The following is an 18,474-nucleotide window of genomic DNA, read 5'->3' as shown; positions in this document are numbered from 1 at the left end:
ACGTGTCTTGCACCCATTTTCCATTGAGGTGTGCTCCCCAAGCCTTGTCCGAGGCATCTGTCGTTAGAATCTGACTCGCCTCTGGTCGGGTCACAGAGAGTCCCTTGTTTAGGTGACATTCCTGAGCCCACCACAAAAATTCCTTCTGAATGCAAGGTATTATCTGAATGACAGTGTCTAGATCTTGGCAGTGTTGTGTCCATACATTTTTGAGATACCATTGAAGCTTCCTCATATGCAATTTGGCATTGGGAAGCACCAGAATACAAGATGCCATGAACCCCAAGGCTTGAAGGACTGTCCTTGCAGTCAGCCTGGACTGTAGAGACATTTGATGGAAATAAAGTGAAAGGCTTTTCTGTTTGTCCGGGGTCAAAAAGGCCATCTGGGAAGCTGTATTCAGTCTCACACCCAGAAAGCACATGTCCTGAGAGGGTACTAGACTGGACTTTGTTTCGTTCACAGAATACCCTAGGCATCTTAACACTACCATCACATACTGTAGATGCTGAAGAAGCTTGTCCTTGTCTTGTGCAATAATCAGGCAATCGTCCAAATAAGGATAAATCTGTATTCCTTCCATCCTGAAAAAGGCTATCACTGGAGCCAGAACCTTTGTGAACACTCTGGGCAGTAGATAAGCCAAAGGGCAATGCAGAGAACTGATAATGTAAATTTCCAGCTCGAAAACGCAGGTACTTCCTGCAACTGGGCCTGATAGGAATATGAAGATAAGCCTCTTTTAGATCCAGAGTTACCATCCAGTGATCTTTTCCCAGCAGAGGTAAAAGCTGTTGTAATGTCAACATTTTGAACTTTGGAATGTCCAAATAAGTGTTGAGGAGAGATAAATCCAAAATCGGTCTCCACGTGTTCCCTTTCTTTGGTACTAGAAACAGGCGGAATAAAATCCTAGACCCACTTCTGAAAGAGGTACTGGCTGTATAGCTCCCATGTGAAGAAGTAATGAAATCTGTTTGTGAGCCTCTATCCTTTGCCGAGGAGGAATGTCTGGCATACCTTTGAAAGGAGGCAATGTATGGAAATAAAACTTGTAACCTTTGTTTATAATGTCCAACACCCATTTGTCTTGGGTGACTAAAAGCCAGTTTTGCTTGAAGAGAGCTAGTTTTCCTCCCAAAGGAGCTGCCAGGCAAGAAGAATCTGGCAGCTGAAAATGCAGGTCATTGGGCCTGTTTACGAAAGGACTGGCCCCTACCCTCACCAGCAGATTGAGCAGGCGAACTCCATGTTCTTGGCCTGAAGGTACTCTGAGCTCTGCCCCTACCACGCCTAGATCTACCCCTAGACTGAGAATCAGAAGAAGGGTACGTCCACCCCTTAGCAGGCCAATTTCTACTAAACTTAGGAGGTTGCACCTGCAAAAAATCTTTAACAGTCTGCATAGACTTAGCCTTGTCCTCCATTTTCTTCAAAACAGACTCCACAGGGGGACCAAACAAAACTTCGGACTGTAAAGGGGCATCCAGAATTCTAGATTTAACATGTTCAGATAAATTCTGATCCTTAAGCCAGGCGTGCCTACGAAGAACTGAACCAGTGGCAGCCACTCTAGAAGAAGCCTGTAAAGCATCAAAGCCACACTGCAAAGAATGTTTCCCCACCTGTTCAGAAACATGCACCAAATCTTGCAATTCTTTACACTCTATGCCTTCTGCCAAAGCATCCACTTTAGATTTTAGCTGAGAAAGGAGGAAATTCTGATATTTCAACATATGAAACTGGCAATTTAAAGCCCTCATTGCTAAAGTAGAAGAGGTATACACCTTCTTACCCCATCTGTCCAAAGCTCTAGCTTCCTTATCTAGAGGAACCGGATTCTTTACAACAGAAGCCCTAACACCCTTAGGCCCCTGACTAATAGTTTCTGGGTCCGCCCTAGGACTCTTATATAGATATTTATGAGCCTCGGGTACCCTATAATACCTGTCCGGTTTAACTGGTGCAGGAGGCATAGAATCTGGATTAAATGAGGCCTCTGAAAAAACATCCTGAACCACATCCAAAACAGGAGGTATAGCCAAGGGTCTATGCTGTGGTAAAAACAAGAACTCCCTAAGCCTCTTTCTGGAATCTGAGTAATCCTGTCCTTCCCACTTAAAATGTTCCCTCATAGAGTGTAAGGTTTCTGAAAATGAAAAATCCTCTGGAGGGGAAGCAGAAGGAGTGGAATCCTCTGCATCGGAATCCGAATAAGGAGGAAAATCTTGAATGTCTTCAGTAGAAGACTCAGAATCATCTGAGGCCTGCTCCAAACTTTCCAACTCTGGCTCTACCCTGGGCCTCTTCTCAGGAGGGGGCATGGAACCTCTAATTAAAGTAATCAAATCTTCTGCCATTTTAAGCATATGCTTCTTAGGCACAGACCCTGAAGAACCAGAACTAACACCAGAAGAAAGCAAAACAGACCTGCCCTTAGAAGGAGCCCTAGAAACAGTAGCAGAAGGCCTAACCCCCTTAGGCATAGAAGGGAGAATAGAAACCGGAGAGGCCCCCTCAGCCTGACCTGACTCCTGTGAGGCCACATCCTGTAAAATCAAGGTTTCCCCTTGAGACTCAACAGAAACTTCAGCCGGATCCACCTGTTCCACTGTTGTCTCTAAAGGACCGGCGTCCGAAACGGACGAATCATCCTGCCTAGGCTTTACAGATTTGTCTTTACGCTTCTTCGTGGAAGCGGGCGTCGGAGGATCCGACGGCATATTATAATTACACCGCTTGCCAAAGACTAACCTAGCGCAATCTAGCCTTCTCTTAATAGTGCGCTTATTAAACCTAGTACAAAACCGACACCCAACTACGTCGTGCTCCGGTCCCAAGCAAGGAATACAAAGCGAATGGTAATCCCTATGCGGTATCTGCTTCCCACAAGAAATGCAATTATTCACTTTTTCTGACATCCGGTAAATAACTGAGGCAAGAAAAAACAAAAATGTTCCCCAACGGGGTACTTAGCCCAACTTGGTATCGGTCTGAAACTCCGAAAACGAAAAGTTTCAGAAAGCCGAACGGCACTTGCAACGCTGCTTCTGCATCGGACCATGCGGCAAAAAAGACTGAGGATATGACGTCGGTCATGCGCTTTTATACCCTGACGTTCTGATGTCAGGGCTGTGCGCCCATGACCGACGTCAGCCTAATACTTTGGTATTCGGGCCGACCGAGGACAGCGGACTACCCATAAGTAAGGACTGCAGCAATGTGAGATGAAGAACATCAGAATGTAGATTCTGGGACAGGACTTATGAACATGAATATGAATATAATATTAGGAAGAGAAAAGACCGTAATGCCATACCTATGCAAGTTACAGAATTTCCGAATCACGTATTTAAATATATGGCCTTAGACGAGATTAAAATAATCCCAAGGAGTGGCCCAAACAAGCCTTTACTTAGAGATAAAGGGGTTATTATGGCAATTAAAATAGAACGTCTGTCCATGGCCAGGTTTGAATGAGTATTGTTCTATTTATTATTTATTAAGGTTAAAAGCACTTGATAAATAAAAATATATTAATTTTATAAGTAACAAATTTTTATATTAGGTTAGGAATATTTGGAAAGTTTTCATAATTAGTTTATATAGTTGATTTATTCTATAGATATAATACTGTTTTATATTAGTTTAATGTAGGAGAAATGTATGTTTTTTTACGGCTAGCTTCTTTAAGAGCAGGTTAAAATTTTAGACATAACAGATTGAAAAGTTTGTGCACGTCACTAGAATGATGAATATTAGTTTAATTAAATGATCGAGATGATTGGTAAATTGATTTTAAATTTTATTACTTAAGTGTAGCGTTGTCGCCTCACAGTAAGACGCTGACCGGTTCGACTCTCAGCTAGAGCGTCTTCTGCGTGGAGACAAGCATGAATGGGCGTAGCTTCGTTGAAGGTTGTGCGTCAGGGCTGGCAACTCGGCACGTAAAAATCAACTGCCAGACATTAGCGGACCGGAGTTCCGCTGTGGCGACCCCTAACCGGGAAAAGCCGAAAGACACAACAACATTACTTAAGTGTACAATGATACGATGAAATTATCTGATGAAGTCCTTATGCTTTGAAGTTCAGACGAAAGCGCTAATCAGTTGTGGTTTTTATTAAAAGAAGGTTTGCTGTGTATCCAAGCTCAGTGTTTGTTTGGTCATTTTATGTTTTTTGATCCTTCATTCTTTTGTCAAAAAGTAATAAATAAGAAGGCTCAAAAGCCTGAATACAACTCTGACCAGACCCAGGAAACTATTCCTGTCTAAAGAAATTTGAGGAGGAGATACATATTTAGTTTTCTGTTTCTTTTGATAGCAAAAAAATGGGCCCAACAAGTGTTCTAAATGGCAGATGCAGCTTCCCCAGGGATGGGCACAACATTCTGGCTAAACAGAGGAGCCTTCCATGTTCCCTCTTCTAGGACTGACAAGAGTGTCTCTTCCTTGCTAATTAAGTGGAGAGTAGCTAACCCCTGCTCCACAGTGGCTGTAGATGCTACACCAGGGTAAAAGATGAGTGGTCTGAGGTACAACAAATGGCCACAGCAGAATCACCCAAATTACTAGCCTGCTGTGGTGGCAAAGGCTGTATTCTTAACTTTTTCTTTTTGTGGTTAGAAGAGCGACCAACCATGGGGCAGACAGTTTGTTAATTGGTTAAGCTGAAAATTGTGCTTCTTTCCTGTGAAAAACAAGCAGCAAAAGTCAGAAAATGTGAGTCTTTAAAAGTCTTTTTTTTCTCACAAAAACATAGTACAAAGCACTAAAACATCTAGCCAGCCCCCAAAAGTAAAATAACACAATTTCTCCACAGGAAAAACAAAAAAAAATTTCAATTAAACAACTTTTAAACTGACAAGAAAAGCGCAGTCTTGTTTAAAAGTACAATACAGTCCTGTGACAGTTCATTAAAATAAGCTCCTACCTTTAAATTAACTTTCCTGACCAAGAAAGTATTAATATAAGATATATATATTTTTAAATGGAAGTTTTTTCCTCAAAGGGGACCTATTTGTCCATCAAAGGAGCAGCACAAGCTGACCATCGATCCTTGAAAGCCTCAGGGCAGCATACTCTTCAGTGGTAGGAAAGCTCCGAAGGGCTTGTCGCCCAAACTTGTCTTTTTAGTCACAAAGCTCAAGCTGACCAATGGCTTGGGCACATGGATGGTGTCCTGAAGCTTTGGAAGCTGTACAGCTGTTATATTTTATGCAGGATATAACCCATATAGCTTAGGCTACTGCAGTAGTGATCAATATGAAAAACACATAACCCTTTTATTTATTTATTTTTGTTAATTTTAACCTACTGGCATGTTGCTGCAAATAGTCATTGAGCAAGAATATAATAACATGCTGTTATTAAACAGTATAGGAAAAGTGTGACAGAAACAGACCATAAGTCATTAGAGTATACTTATGTGATTAGGCAAATCTGCAATGCCTTGTGCAATCAAAAGCAATCAACAACCTATATAGCTTCTGAATTTACCTAATATGTATCATGTTGATGAGACTATAGTACATACAGTAAACAAAATGGCTTTCCCTGATTTTGTGTAACCTAAGTAACTCTGTTTTTTTAAGTCAGAAGATCTCGCTCCTTTCACTATATCTAAGCAAGCTAATATATTTTTTTTTAAGTTGAAGAGGGTAATTATCTTTCTGAAATATAGGTTCATAGGTTCATACTAGGCTATCTGCCCTAGGGCATTTATAAGCCTAGCCAGAATGTGTTTGGCTTTCGCCACCCATTTTAAATTTATTTTGCTATGCCCTTTTTCGAGGTTAGTATACTGTGCCTCTGTCTAACAGTGACACAGAAGTGATACCCGGGGTAAACCTACGATCTCCCATCCACTCATCAAGATTCCTCTTGAATAGAGTCAATGAGGGACTCTGCCTAACCTGGACTGGGATTTTATTCCAGAGTGAAGGGAGCCTCTGGGTTATGAATCTGTCCCCTCCAGCATGTCCTATTTATTTCAGTGCTGAGGTTCAAGTCTCTCGAGCGCGTAGCTCGATGGGATTTGGATTTTCTGAGGTGCAGCAGCATGTCCATTAATTCTGGTTTGGACATGGCTTTATACGTCAGGCACAGATCGCCTCTGAACAGGCGGTATGCCACTGAGTAGGGCTGGAGTTTCTTTAACCGGGCAGCATATGGCATCTGTTTGAGCCCTTTGATCCTCTTGGTGAGGTACTTTTGGGGTCTTTCCAGTTGCTGCAGGTGTCTGGTAAGGTACATCCCAAAAGGGGCATTGTACTCAATTATGGGCCTGATGAGGGATGAGTAAAGAGGCACGATGACCTCCCCTGATCTAGATGTGAATCCCTTCATGATTAGGTGGGCTATATAAAATGTTTTTCTAACCACTTTGGCCACGTGGTTGTCAAATGAGAGATTGCTATCAACTTGGGTCCCCAGGTCCCTAATTACTTCTTCCATACTTAATGGATTACCACCTATGTGGTAATTTGTGGGCACTTTGTTTTTGCCAAAGGGGATGACTATACACTTTTTGGCATTTAGCTTGAGGCCATGGCTCTGGCACCAGTTGTCTGTTTCTATGAGGCCCTTTTGGAGGATGCTTGTGTCGGCTGGAGTGTCGATTATGGCGCCCAGTTTGCAGTCATCTGCGAACTTGGTCAGCCACAGTCCTTCCGTGTTGGCCTGTACCTCCGAGAAATATATACCGAACAAGAGAGGTCCCAGGACTGAGCCTTGTGGGACACCACTTGTAACTGGTTCGGAGTCTGACATGGCTCCAGCAATTCTAACCATGTGGGTTCTGTCCTTGAGCCAGTTTGCAATCCATCTAGTGACATAGGGGTTTATATTTAAGCTGGAGAGCTTATCTATAATTCCCGAGTGGGGTATTGTATCGAAGGCTTTTGCGAGGTCCAGGTAGGCTGTGTGGACCACCTTCCCCTCGTCAATGGCCTTGGTGACTGTTTCAAAGAAATCAATCAGGTTTAAGAAGCATGATCTGCCCTTAAAGCCGAACTGGGTAGGATCCAGTGTCTGTAGGTCCCCAATATCTTTATTTATGAGGTCCATGATGATCCTTTCCATAGCTTTGCAGACCAAGCTAGTCAGGCTTATGGGGCGATAGTTTCCAGGATCCGTTGAGGCACCACCTTTATGGAGAGGGACCACTGTTGCTGTACACCACTCTTTGGGCACATATCCTGTGGTAAGGCTGAGATTGAACAGTAGTTTTATGTTTGGGTTTAGCTCTTCTTGGAGTTCATGTAGGATGCAGCCCGGGACACCGTCTGGTCCCATTGATGCTGTGTTTTTTGCTTTGGAGAGGGCGGCTCTTACCTGAGCATCTGAGATGTCAGGGGGGCAGCACTCTGTTGGGATAGATATTTGCTGTATTGTTGGGAGGGGAAGGTAAGTTTGCGCTGAACCTGTCAGCTAGGATGTTGGCAATGTCTGTGGGTTCAGTGTATTTTTTGTCATTTTGGACTAATTCTGAGCAATCTGGGAATTATCACCCAGGTTCCTAACATAACTAAAGAAAGCCTTGTGATTATCCTTAGTGTCCTGTGCAATTTTTCTCTCGATGCTGGCCTTAGACAATTTTATGAGTGCCCATAGTTTTTTGCTAATACTGATCAGTGATGCCTTCCCTTTTTGGGATTTTGCTCTATCATTTAGTAGCTTCCTCCTTCTATTGTATAGTTTGTTTATGGCTGGGGTCCACCAGACATGACATCTGCCTTTGGAGGATTGGGTCTTGGTTTTATTCTAGAACCAACTGCTCCAAACCAAAAAAAAGTCTTGTAATGTTGCTGGCAAATGTCTATGGAGTTTTTTGCCCTGGTCTCTAGGTTAAAAATGCATTGCACTACTGGATCTATTATAACAAATATAAAATAAATAAAAACCTCCACTCAGACTGAGAACAGAGGTAGCACACAAAGTTAAAAAAAGAGTATTACACTTAGTAGATCACAAGTATGAATTTTGGTTTGACATGGTAAATGTACAAGCCACTTTACTCTAAATTCACTGCATTCTTTAGCTCAAACACAGCAAACTCAGAAAATTATTTGAGGGCTGTACAATGCACCTTCTATATGATCACAGAAGGGAGGAAGTATTATGTGCATTGCCTCAAACCCTCCTTTATCATAGTTTGTTGTATCTTTCGGCTTTTTCCCGGTTAAGGGTCGCCATAGCGGAACTCTGGTCCGCTAATGATTGGCAGTAGATTTTTACGTACCGAGTTGCCAGCCTTGACGTACAACCTTCAATGAAGGTACGCTCATTCACGCACGTCTCCACACAGAAGACGCTTTAGCTGAGAATCGAACAGGACAACGTCTTAATGTGAGGCGACAACGCTACCGCAGCACCACCACCACAGTTTAGTAAAACAAAATCCTTTCTTTTAAACTACAGCAAACAATTGCTACAGTTTATAAGCTGTCTGCACGGAGTGCTACAATGCTCAGACTTTTATTAAAAAAGATTTTCTTTCACGTTTAGCTGCATCAAACCGCTTCCAACATGAATGAGTAATCCCCTAGAACTGGAAACAAACGATACATAACACACCAACAAGATGTCCAGAAAGCCAACAATGCTGCAAGATCAAAATTTAATTCAAGATGCAAAATAAAATCACCATGGTTAAGCGATTTCATCTTAATGATTGACCTCTTCAGAACCGTGAATGAATTTTAAAAACCTGAAAATAAAAAGCATGCATCTTGAAATGTAAATTATTGAATATAAATGTAGGAACATCTGAAAAATGTTTCTTAATCTCATCAAGTTGTAAAAGAAACCAATTATTCCTTTATGTCCTGTATATCCCTGCCATTCAAAGAAAAATACAGCACCATGTTGGCATGGTTCATGTCATTAAAATTCTCTTGCCTTGTCAGAAACCTAAAACCGCTGCATATAATGGGTGCATATTTTTCTCCCCTGCCTGCCCCCAATTAAGAAACATTTTTTCAGATGTTCCTACATTTACATACAAGAATAAAAAACATTAAACAACTGCTTGAAATGCCTTTTAGGCAAAACCTGGGTTTTCCAGTCACCAAGAAGTGTGGGTGGTGTAGACAGTGCTGTTTTATTAACTCAGTGCCTGAAGAGGCTTTGCTTTCAAGATTAGGTTCAATTTGTAACGGTGGAAAATTCAACTGTTGATCTGAGACAGTGATGTATTTGGCTACGTACAATACATGCACGGCTTTTTATGTTAAGACAAAAAAAATGCTTTGAACAAGAGAATCATGCATACAGCATTAAAAACACTGACAATAATAGTGCTTTAGCTATTTTTTGGTTTTGGAGCAAGTTCAGTTCAAATGGGTGCATTTCCTGGACACTGGTGTAATCGGTTACTCCACCGTGAGATGACCTGGTAGCTTAAATTAGATGCAGAGAGTCCTTCGGGTTTGAATGATAAAATTTCCATTGTCAGTGAACTTAAGAGAAGAGCAGCATGTATACAACGGAGTACAGAATTTATTAAGTTGGTTAAACAATTATTGCTTTATTGCTTCATTTACCTATTATTGACAACAGTTTGCTGTAATTTTATGGTACTGGATTGTATCTTTAAATCTTATGCTCTGTAAAGCTGAGTTGTGATTGGCTCTGGTGAAGGGGTGTGTTGTATCAGCTGTTTTCATTCATGCTTTTTAAACTGCGAGTTTTTAAAGTTCATTCACGGTTCTGAAGAGGTCAATCATTCAGATGAAAGCACTTAGCTATGGCGATTTTACTTCGTATCTTGAATTAAATTTTGCTCTTGTGATGTTGTTGGCTTCCTGGGCATCTTTTTGGTGTGTTGCATCAAACTGCTTGCTATAATGTAGTAAACAGTTGCTACAGTTTAGACTACAAACTGAGCATTACAGAGCTCAGGTTTCACTGTAAATGCAATACCAGATTTTAAGTTGGTATTGCCCTAAAGAGAGATCAGGATGACAGCTGTACCCCCCCTAACACACTGTGCCCAGGACAGCAGCCTTTCTCATGTCACCTTAGCCATGACTTGCTTCAGAAAATGAATGTCATTAATTTATTAAAGCCACACAAATACAGCTGAGAAATTAAAAGAACATATGGTAGTTCCCAAATAAGCAATGCTACGACGACAAAATAAATTCTTAGTAAATCTTCAGTTAATCATCAAATCAATAAAAAAGTTCATAATAGAAAAAAGTTGATCAAGTGCAAATCTCCTGCACCCTCACACTGCAGTATCAACAAACAGGCTATATCTGACACTGCACAAACGTGAGTAGTTAAGCTGTCTTACCTTCACAGTTTTGCAAGTTCAGTAAAAACACTTATTTTTAGAACCCAAGTGTGATTCAATGAACCCTCAATGCTGAGTTAGCTCTGTGCCACAGAGAGATAAAGCCTTCATTCCTCCCCCAGGCAACTAGGGTTCGATTAGTGACCAAGGGAAGGGGGGGGGGTGATAAGACACTGCTTGCTTACCTCTCTCACTTGGAATTAACGGATATGTTGATAGCACACTCTGGGCTAAAATCCCTAGAAGAGACTGGAGATCCCAAGGAGGAACTTCTTGCAAGGGAGGCGGAATCTTTGGCAGTTAAATCAGTCATGGAAGTTGGGGATACTCCCTCCCATATCCTACAACACACTCTCATTTGGATGTCAGTAAATATGTACAGTGAGAAACGTATGGCATACAAGAAAACTCTTCTGATCACTGCCTGAATGATGGCCACACCATTGTTGCGTTCCATAAAGTGGAATAAATGGATGGCAGCAGTAGCAGCAATGGCAGGAGCGGAAGTCAGAAAAAAATAGAGAAAAACTATCTTCATCAAATACCTTTTTTGATTATATCCACATAAATAAAACATCTGTATGACTGCAAATTTCATCTGATTACCTGAAATTGAACAGCAGCAGGATACATAATCCTAGCTCACGGAAAGCATCAGTGAACATAGCATCACTAGACTTGCTTTGATTTTGTGCAGGACAAGGCTGTGGCTGAAAAATGGCCCACTGAGGCCCACTCCATCAACCCAGATACATGTATACATACCTTAAAAATATCCAACTCATACCTGCATGCCACTGATAATGCCAGTGCTATATTTGGCTTCTTCTCATACATTTTTGCTTAATTTAAAGAAAACAAAGAGCAATTCTCTAAACTGCCCATTAGTACGAGAGGCGTGTGTGTGTGTGTGTGTGTGTGTGTGTGTGTGTGTGTGTGGGGGGGGCACACTTTCCAGCATCAGTTTCTGTTCTTTGTCCACTTAGTGGTGGGTATGTGCCAATTCCCCAGTGACTCTGAATGGGATTAAGAGATTAATCAAACACTGAATGAACAAACCCTCAACATCTGGCAAACATGGCCAACATACTGAAGAATAACAAGAAACTTAGGTCTGATGCAAGAATTTGGCAAAAAAAAAAAAAAAAAAAAGGCAAACCTACCTGATTTTGCGGTTTCTACACATGAGCCATCATGGTCTTCAAAACCTTCTGAACAAGCACACTTGTAGCTTCCTAATGTGTTAATACAGACCTCATTTTCCCGTGAACACACCTTTTCAGAATCTTCACATTCATTTATATCTACAAAAATGAAATAGCAGTATATGTCATTCAGAAGATTCCATGCAATAACAGATTAAAAAAGAAAATAAATTAACAAGGAAAGCACTATAGTGTTGACAGTCTCTGTCAAAAGCTCTGTTCAGCTCCATGGGAAGAGGGATAAGGTCCTGACTATTTCATAGGCGACCTGAGTTTAAATTACCATCTTGGGCGCCCATAGAAGCTGGCTGGGGAGTATCAGAGGAAGTGGCTGTTGTTGGCTTCCACATCCTTGGCGAGGGGGTAGGGGATAGGGCAGGGAAGGTGGCTCTGACTCTCCAAATAAGTGACATCCAGTGGGAAAATGAGGTGTCTGCCCAGCAGGTTATGAGCAGCCAAGACTGTACTACCACAGTGCAAATGCTCTAAGCAGCCAAAGGAAATGTAGCATGTGGAGGAACATTTCCCCCTGAGGAAGCAATTGTGGGCAAGGAGGAACCACCAAGGTAGAAGGTGTGCTCCCAGGAACCAGCAAGACTGTCTGCTCCCTACTGCCCAACTGTCAGAAAAAGGAGTGGAGGGTTGTTGGTGGTTCCCAAGGATTAATAACTAGAACATAGGGATATTGCCTACCCACGAATACGCAACTTCCATCTCAGAATGCATGGGCTAACTGGGTAATGGTAGAAGAGCCACAGGACAAGGTCCTAGGAGGAGAAAAAAAATATTGTTTCAGTTATGAAGTATGCTAGCAGTACATAATTTAATGTGTGTACACAAAAATAAGTAAAAAAAAAAAAAACTAGGAGACCCTTGATCATTCTCAAATGATTTACGACACAATGCTATTTAATTTCTATATGTATGTAATAGCATTTTTTTCTCCATGCAGCTAACTATCAGCATTTCTTTAAAACGGTTAGGGTCAGCGAGAAGACTGATGCATCCTGTGGTCACTGTCATACTGCTGTTGCTGCGGGATTTTCTACTTAACCCTTGTCCCTGCATATGTGCAACACTCCAAGGATGGGATGTGTAACCAACATTAGAGCTGAACTCACCCTCACTTTCACAAAGGGCTGACGGCAACAGGCTGCCCCAGCATTCCTTGGCAGAGTCTGCAGTAGTCTACTAAGTTTTTACCAGGGAAACAGTTCCAAGTTTTTGTGCCTCTACCTCTCCCTAGATGGACACACCCAGCCGCCCCTGCGAGCATCTCAGATGACTGAGCCATTAATGAAACCCAGAATGCCTGGGTCGTAATTAAGACTTTATCCCTCTAGACCATGGTGCTGGCACACCAAACTTTTTTTTTTTACGAACTTCTAGAGGCCAAACAACCAGATAGCCAACACTTCCAGATAGCCAACACTTCCAAAGTCGCCTAGTTTTTATTAAATCACATTTTAGACATGTTGCTTTTAAACCACTGGGGCTGAAAGCCTGCTTCAATCTCAAATCTACAATGTGCTGGTTAAAAGGAGCTTATGTTCCAAACCAAATGCCCTTCATAAGGCCAATTCTATGTCTTAATGTGGCTAAATTATGGAAACTGTAATCAACACACTGACATAACAGCCATACATATTTTTTTTTCAGTCAATCCCAGGCAGTATATATTACATATGTAAATACACACACACACACATACATATATACATATTTTTATATGTGCATCACAGCACTGTTGGAATGGAGTTGTGGCATAAAACAAATATTCAAACAATTATGTAGAGACTGATATTTAGTACTGGTTTCAGTCGATATACCTACTGATGACTTAAAATGTTGATCCTTGCAATTTGTCAAATTAAACAGCAAATTGAGAGAATACAAATTAAGTCTGAAACTGAAGCAGCCCAGAGACTTGCCTTTACTTAAAGGTACACCAGTCTCAGAATTAGCATATTTCAAGTAGTGGGGGGTAGGGACTGCAGTCTTGTGGTGCAGGTGGACTTCACTTTAATGGTACAACAGCAAATGTAGAAATCTGATGCCCACCTCCAGCATTAAAAAGTGTCAGAACTCTCAAAATTGAGTCCTGTACTTATGACAGGTAGCCTTGAAAAGAGTGTTTACAAATTAAAAGAAAAAAGCAAAACACAGAGCAGAAGACTGTTAGGTACACAGCACAACTTTGCCCTGACAAGTCTGTACTGAGAAGCCTGATAATTGTGGGGCTCAGAAGTCAAGATCTATCATAAGGCCCCTGATATTTATACCAGTGTATTTGAACTATGTAACTGCAATCTGGAATGTTCCTGTTAAAGGGCTATATTTAAATAATATGGAACACCACTGAAATGGCATAGTGGCAGTTTTAGTAACAACTGCCGCATGGTTATTACAGAACAAATTGCAAAGTAGGTTGAAATTTTTTTTAACAGCTGCTTTTGAATATGGGCTGTAGAGGTTCCTCACTAGAGATTCCTCACCTCTGATAAAGTTATCGCCATACAAAATTAATGGTGATGGTCAGCAGTAATAGCAATATTGGTCATGAATAAAAGAAAGATAATCGTACAATCCACTAGGGTACACATGCTGAGAAAGTATCTACATCTGAAACCTGGTTCTTTGATTAAGACAGTTCCAAAGCCAGTTTAATGTACTTGAGCTAAATCCTTAATAAGTTAGCATTTTTAGAAGTATGATTGGGTTAGCACTTTAAAATGCTCTCTTGAGATGAACAAATGTACCTACAGAAACACAACCCTTTTCTACTGAAGTATACATTTTATTAGTTACTGTGCATTATGTCCTACTCAGAATAAATTCTGGTCATCAGATAAAAGGCCATATTTGTTGACAAGATCAAATAATTGTAATTTTTTAAAAATATTTTTATGAATGTCATTGTATGGCTATGGGTTTAAAGCCTTATGAGGAGGAATATTTTATGAAAGGGAATAATTAAAGAATGCTGGGTTGGGTAACCACTTATTGGTTTAGCTTTAAGGAACAAGGATTTAGCCTGCTTAAATGTTCAATTCGTGTATCTGCCTAACAAAGAAATCCATCCAAAGTGATGTTCCATTTATTCTAATTAACGTCTGTAGTTTTCTTAATTTTTTGACGTGAGGATGTTACCAAAGCGAAGAGTTGCTGTCTTTGATTTTTTATAGCAGGAAAGTGTTCATTAGTAACTAGGAACAATAAAACAGTTGAACAACAATAGGGCCCAAGATGGTTCTCCGCTTTGGTATAGTTTTGACCAGTCTAGACTACCTAGGGCTTACAGGACTTGCAATTCTTTGGCCTCTGAAAGGGTTAGTGAAAAGTACTGTTGCGTAAGACCTACTTACTGCAACAGTACATGTTCAAAGAACACACTGCCTTACTGGCATTTCTTCCTCTGGCAGTCTGCTAAAGCTCAGTCTCCTTCCCATTGCATGTTTGTGGATGCGATGAACCAATCACCTGGCAGTATAGGAACTGCTTTTCAGATATACAGACAGGAACCTTTCATTTTTATAGGGTACAGTAGGAAAAGAAGATGAAAACACAAACGTTGCTGACACCTACTGTTCAAAGCAAACACACAAAACAATAAAGGCTGCTGAGCATTACACAGTGGCAACTCTGACGCCAAATTATGTACATCCCCCAAAAAAAAAAAGTGGGCGAGTACTTCCAAGTAAGGCAGTGTGTTCTATGGACATCTACGGTTACAGGTAAGTAGGATATATGCAGCTATACTATTGTTCAACAAACACACTGCCTTACTGGCATTTAGGTAGATTCACAAAGCTTACCCAACCTGGGAGGAGGAAGGACAGGGATCCAGGAGCCCCTGGAAAATGGTCCTAAAATGTGCTCTGGATTTAGCAGAGGCATCCAGCTTCTAATGCTTCATAAAGGTATGAACAAAGGACCAAGTTGCTGCCTCTAGAATACTTTTAGAGTCCATTCCTTTTCAACAAGCCACTAAAGAGGAAAAGGCCCTGGTGGAATGCGCCTTTACTTTGCCTTGCCATGATTGATATAACAAAAAACAATACCAGAGGAAAACCAATGAGCAATGGTTTGCTTACAGACAGGTTAACCCATCTTTGCCTCGTTATATGAAACAAAAAGTTTTTCAGCCTTCCTGAAGGGTTTCATTTTGCCAAGATAGTACCTGAGCTGCCAGTGAAAATCTAAGGTATGAAGTTATCCTCTCTCCCTTATTCTTAGGTTGTGGGAAGAACACTGGGAAGTTAATAGTCTAAGAGTGAATTCTGAGACCACTTTTGACATGAAAGAGGGGTTATTGTGTAACTCAACACTATCCCTGTGGAAAATTGGGTAAGGTTGTCCATCATGACAGCTTGCAGCTCATAGATTCACCTTGCAGAACTCAAGAGTAACAAAGCAGTTTTCCACATTGACATCAGAACAGCCTGAGTGGCCAGTTTAAAGGTGGCAAGGCCAACATTTACAGAACATATTGGAGACCCCACAAAGGAAAGATCTGCTTGTGTGGGGGTCTCATATGCAATACTGTTTTTATGAACTGTTTTACTGAAAGAGAAGATGACAGGGATCCATTGGCAGACAAGTACAGATGGCCACTAAATGCACCTTAATGGATGCATATGATAAGCCATTGGAAAGTGGATCATACAGATATTTCAAGACCATAGGGATGTTAACCTCAAGGGATCCTATGTTCCCATTAAGGCACTATTTACAAAACCTTATCCATTTGTAAACATAAGATTTTCCAACAGCAGGTTTTCTGGCTTCTATTAACACCTGATGCACATCCTCACAAAACAAGTGCCCAAATGCAGTCAACATTGAATCCTTCAATCTGTCAGTTATAGTTCCTCCAGACTGGGATGCCCCAGTCATGCCTGAGACTGTGTGAGTAAATCCAGAGTAAGAGGAAGTCGGTGGTAATTGCTCTTAGCGAATACCATTAAAAAGGAGAACCAAGATTGCCTAGGTCAATAGTTAGTCACCACAATGATCTTTGATATTTCTTTTTAAATCTGCAGAAGTACCTTGTGAATCAGTGGAAAGGATGGAAATGCATACAGAAATATACCCATCCAAGGAAATAAGAATGTGTCTGTCTTCCAAGCATGTTTGCAAGGTCGTCTGGAAAAAGATTTCGCCAGCTACCCGTTTTGAAATGAGGTGAACAGATCTTATGAGGAGTTCCCCACATATGGACTAGATCCTGGAACACCACTGCCTTGGTTGCCTCTACTGTTGGTCTGCCCAGGATCTGTTTATTCTGTCAGCCACAATGTTTTGCTCTGATGTGATGTATGATGCCTGAAGAGTCCAAGAATGCTCTAAAGTCAGCTCCCAATCCATCACGGTCAACCAGCACAGTGGGTATAACCTTGGAACCCCTTGTCCGTTATGGTACCACATCACTCTGATGTTGTCTGTAACCACAAGAAGAGGACATGGAGTCCATAGATGGTGAAGGGCTTTCAAGGCATGGCTCAGCATAACTCACTACCAACGTTTCCTTGACAAAGATGTGCTTTTGTGCATCCACGGGCCTTCCAAGTGGCCTGCATTTGCACTCCTACTGACACAGCTTCACAAGTGAAGTCAAACAAATATGTCTGTACAGACTGTGCCAGAACAGACTGGAATAAGGAAAGTCCACGACTGATACCCAATTGTGCTCCCCAACACTAACTCACTAACTCTTGCCTAATGAAGGGCAGCACCAGTATCTGGGATTCCAGAGAATGTCGATGCTTGGTACAACAATTTTGGACACAACACTGAATCTTCCTCATGTGGAGATGGGCCAGTAGTGTCAATAGAATCATGGATACCATCAGTCCTAGAATTGTTAGGAATTCTCCTGCTGAGATGATGATCCTTCTGCAGAATTCCTGAAACACTGTCTGGTAAGATAGGACCTTGTCTTCAGGAAGAAAGGTCATTCCTTTGTCAGTGTTGATTAAGTACTCCAAGAACACAAGTATTTATGAGGGTGTCAGGCACGACTTATGAAGCTTCAGTGTGAACCCTAGCTGGGAGAGTACAGGAGAGACCTCTAGTGATTCCAAACACCTACACAGAGATGCTACAAAGATCAGCAAGCCGTTTAAGCAGGGAATCATGCAAATGCTTGCAGAGGTCCACTATCCGAGCAAGCATCTGGAAAACATGCAAGGTGCAGTGGACAGCCAAAGGGGCATTGCAGAGAAGAAGACATAGAAAATCTAAGATATCTACTGAAGTGACGAGCAATGGAGATCTGGTGATACGCATCCTTCTAGTCCAGGGTCAACATGAAGCAGTGGCCCAGCAAAGGAGGAAGAACTGCTTGCAGGGTGAGCATCTCAAACTTGGGAACCTTAACAAAAGTATTCAGAAAGGATAGGTTCAGCAGCAGTCTCCATGACAGCTCTTTGGGAACTAGGAAAATTCTGGAGTAGAAAACTTTCATTATCACTACAGGTGGTACCAGTTTTATGAACCTTGAGTCCAGCATTTACCAGAGTATAGGACAGAATAGCAAAGTCTACTCCAGCAGGTGAGGGGGAGCCCCTCACAAAAGGTGGCAGATGTTCCTTCCCCTGCCACCTGTACCCAATACTAACTATGTTGAGCAGGTATTTGTTGGAAACCACTTATGGCTAGGCCACATTGTTAAAAGCCAGCTTTTGAGATGGGACACCTGGAGCGGGACTTGAGAAAGATGGATGCCCCACATCTGCATAGTCATAGGTTGGAAGTCGGAATATTATTTTTTTGGGAAAGGAACCCCTCTTGTAAGGTTTTTCACTTTCTGCCATTTCCTTTTGGTGCCTTGGTTTTTGTTTGCCTGGGACTTCTGTTTGTTGGGCTGTCAAAGTATCCTGCTTATAGGAGGGAAACTTGGGAATATGGAACATTTTCAACACCCCCCTTAAATTAGTTTACCTCTGTTATCCCAGTGTTTAAGGATC

The 18,474-nt window shown here is 41.5% G+C and overlaps 1 protein-coding gene across 3 annotated transcripts in view; it reads right to left on the bottom strand.

Annotated features, from left to right (window-relative positions):
• The window catches only part of LOC122798216 (cysteine-rich with EGF-like domain protein 2-B), a 545,426-nt gene that overhangs the window by 22,745 nt on the left and 504,207 nt on the right, over window positions 1–18,474 (bottom strand). For all 3 annotated transcript variants that reach the window (XM_044066981.1, XM_044066982.1, XM_044066983.1), the window contains exon 9: window positions 11,465–11,605. In XM_044066981.1, coding sequence (XP_043922916.1) covers window positions 11,465–11,605 — 141 coding nt within the window. The remainder of the gene's footprint in view (window positions 1–11,464; window positions 11,606–18,474) is intronic.

This window comes from Protopterus annectens, chromosome 3.part1, assembly GCF_019279795.1.
Source record: "Protopterus annectens isolate FY-2018-M chromosome 3.part1, PAN1.0, whole genome shotgun sequence".
Taxonomy (NCBI): domain Eukaryota; kingdom Metazoa; phylum Chordata; order Ceratodontiformes; family Protopteridae; genus Protopterus; species Protopterus annectens.
This window is presented reverse-complemented; position numbering and strand designations above follow the sequence as displayed.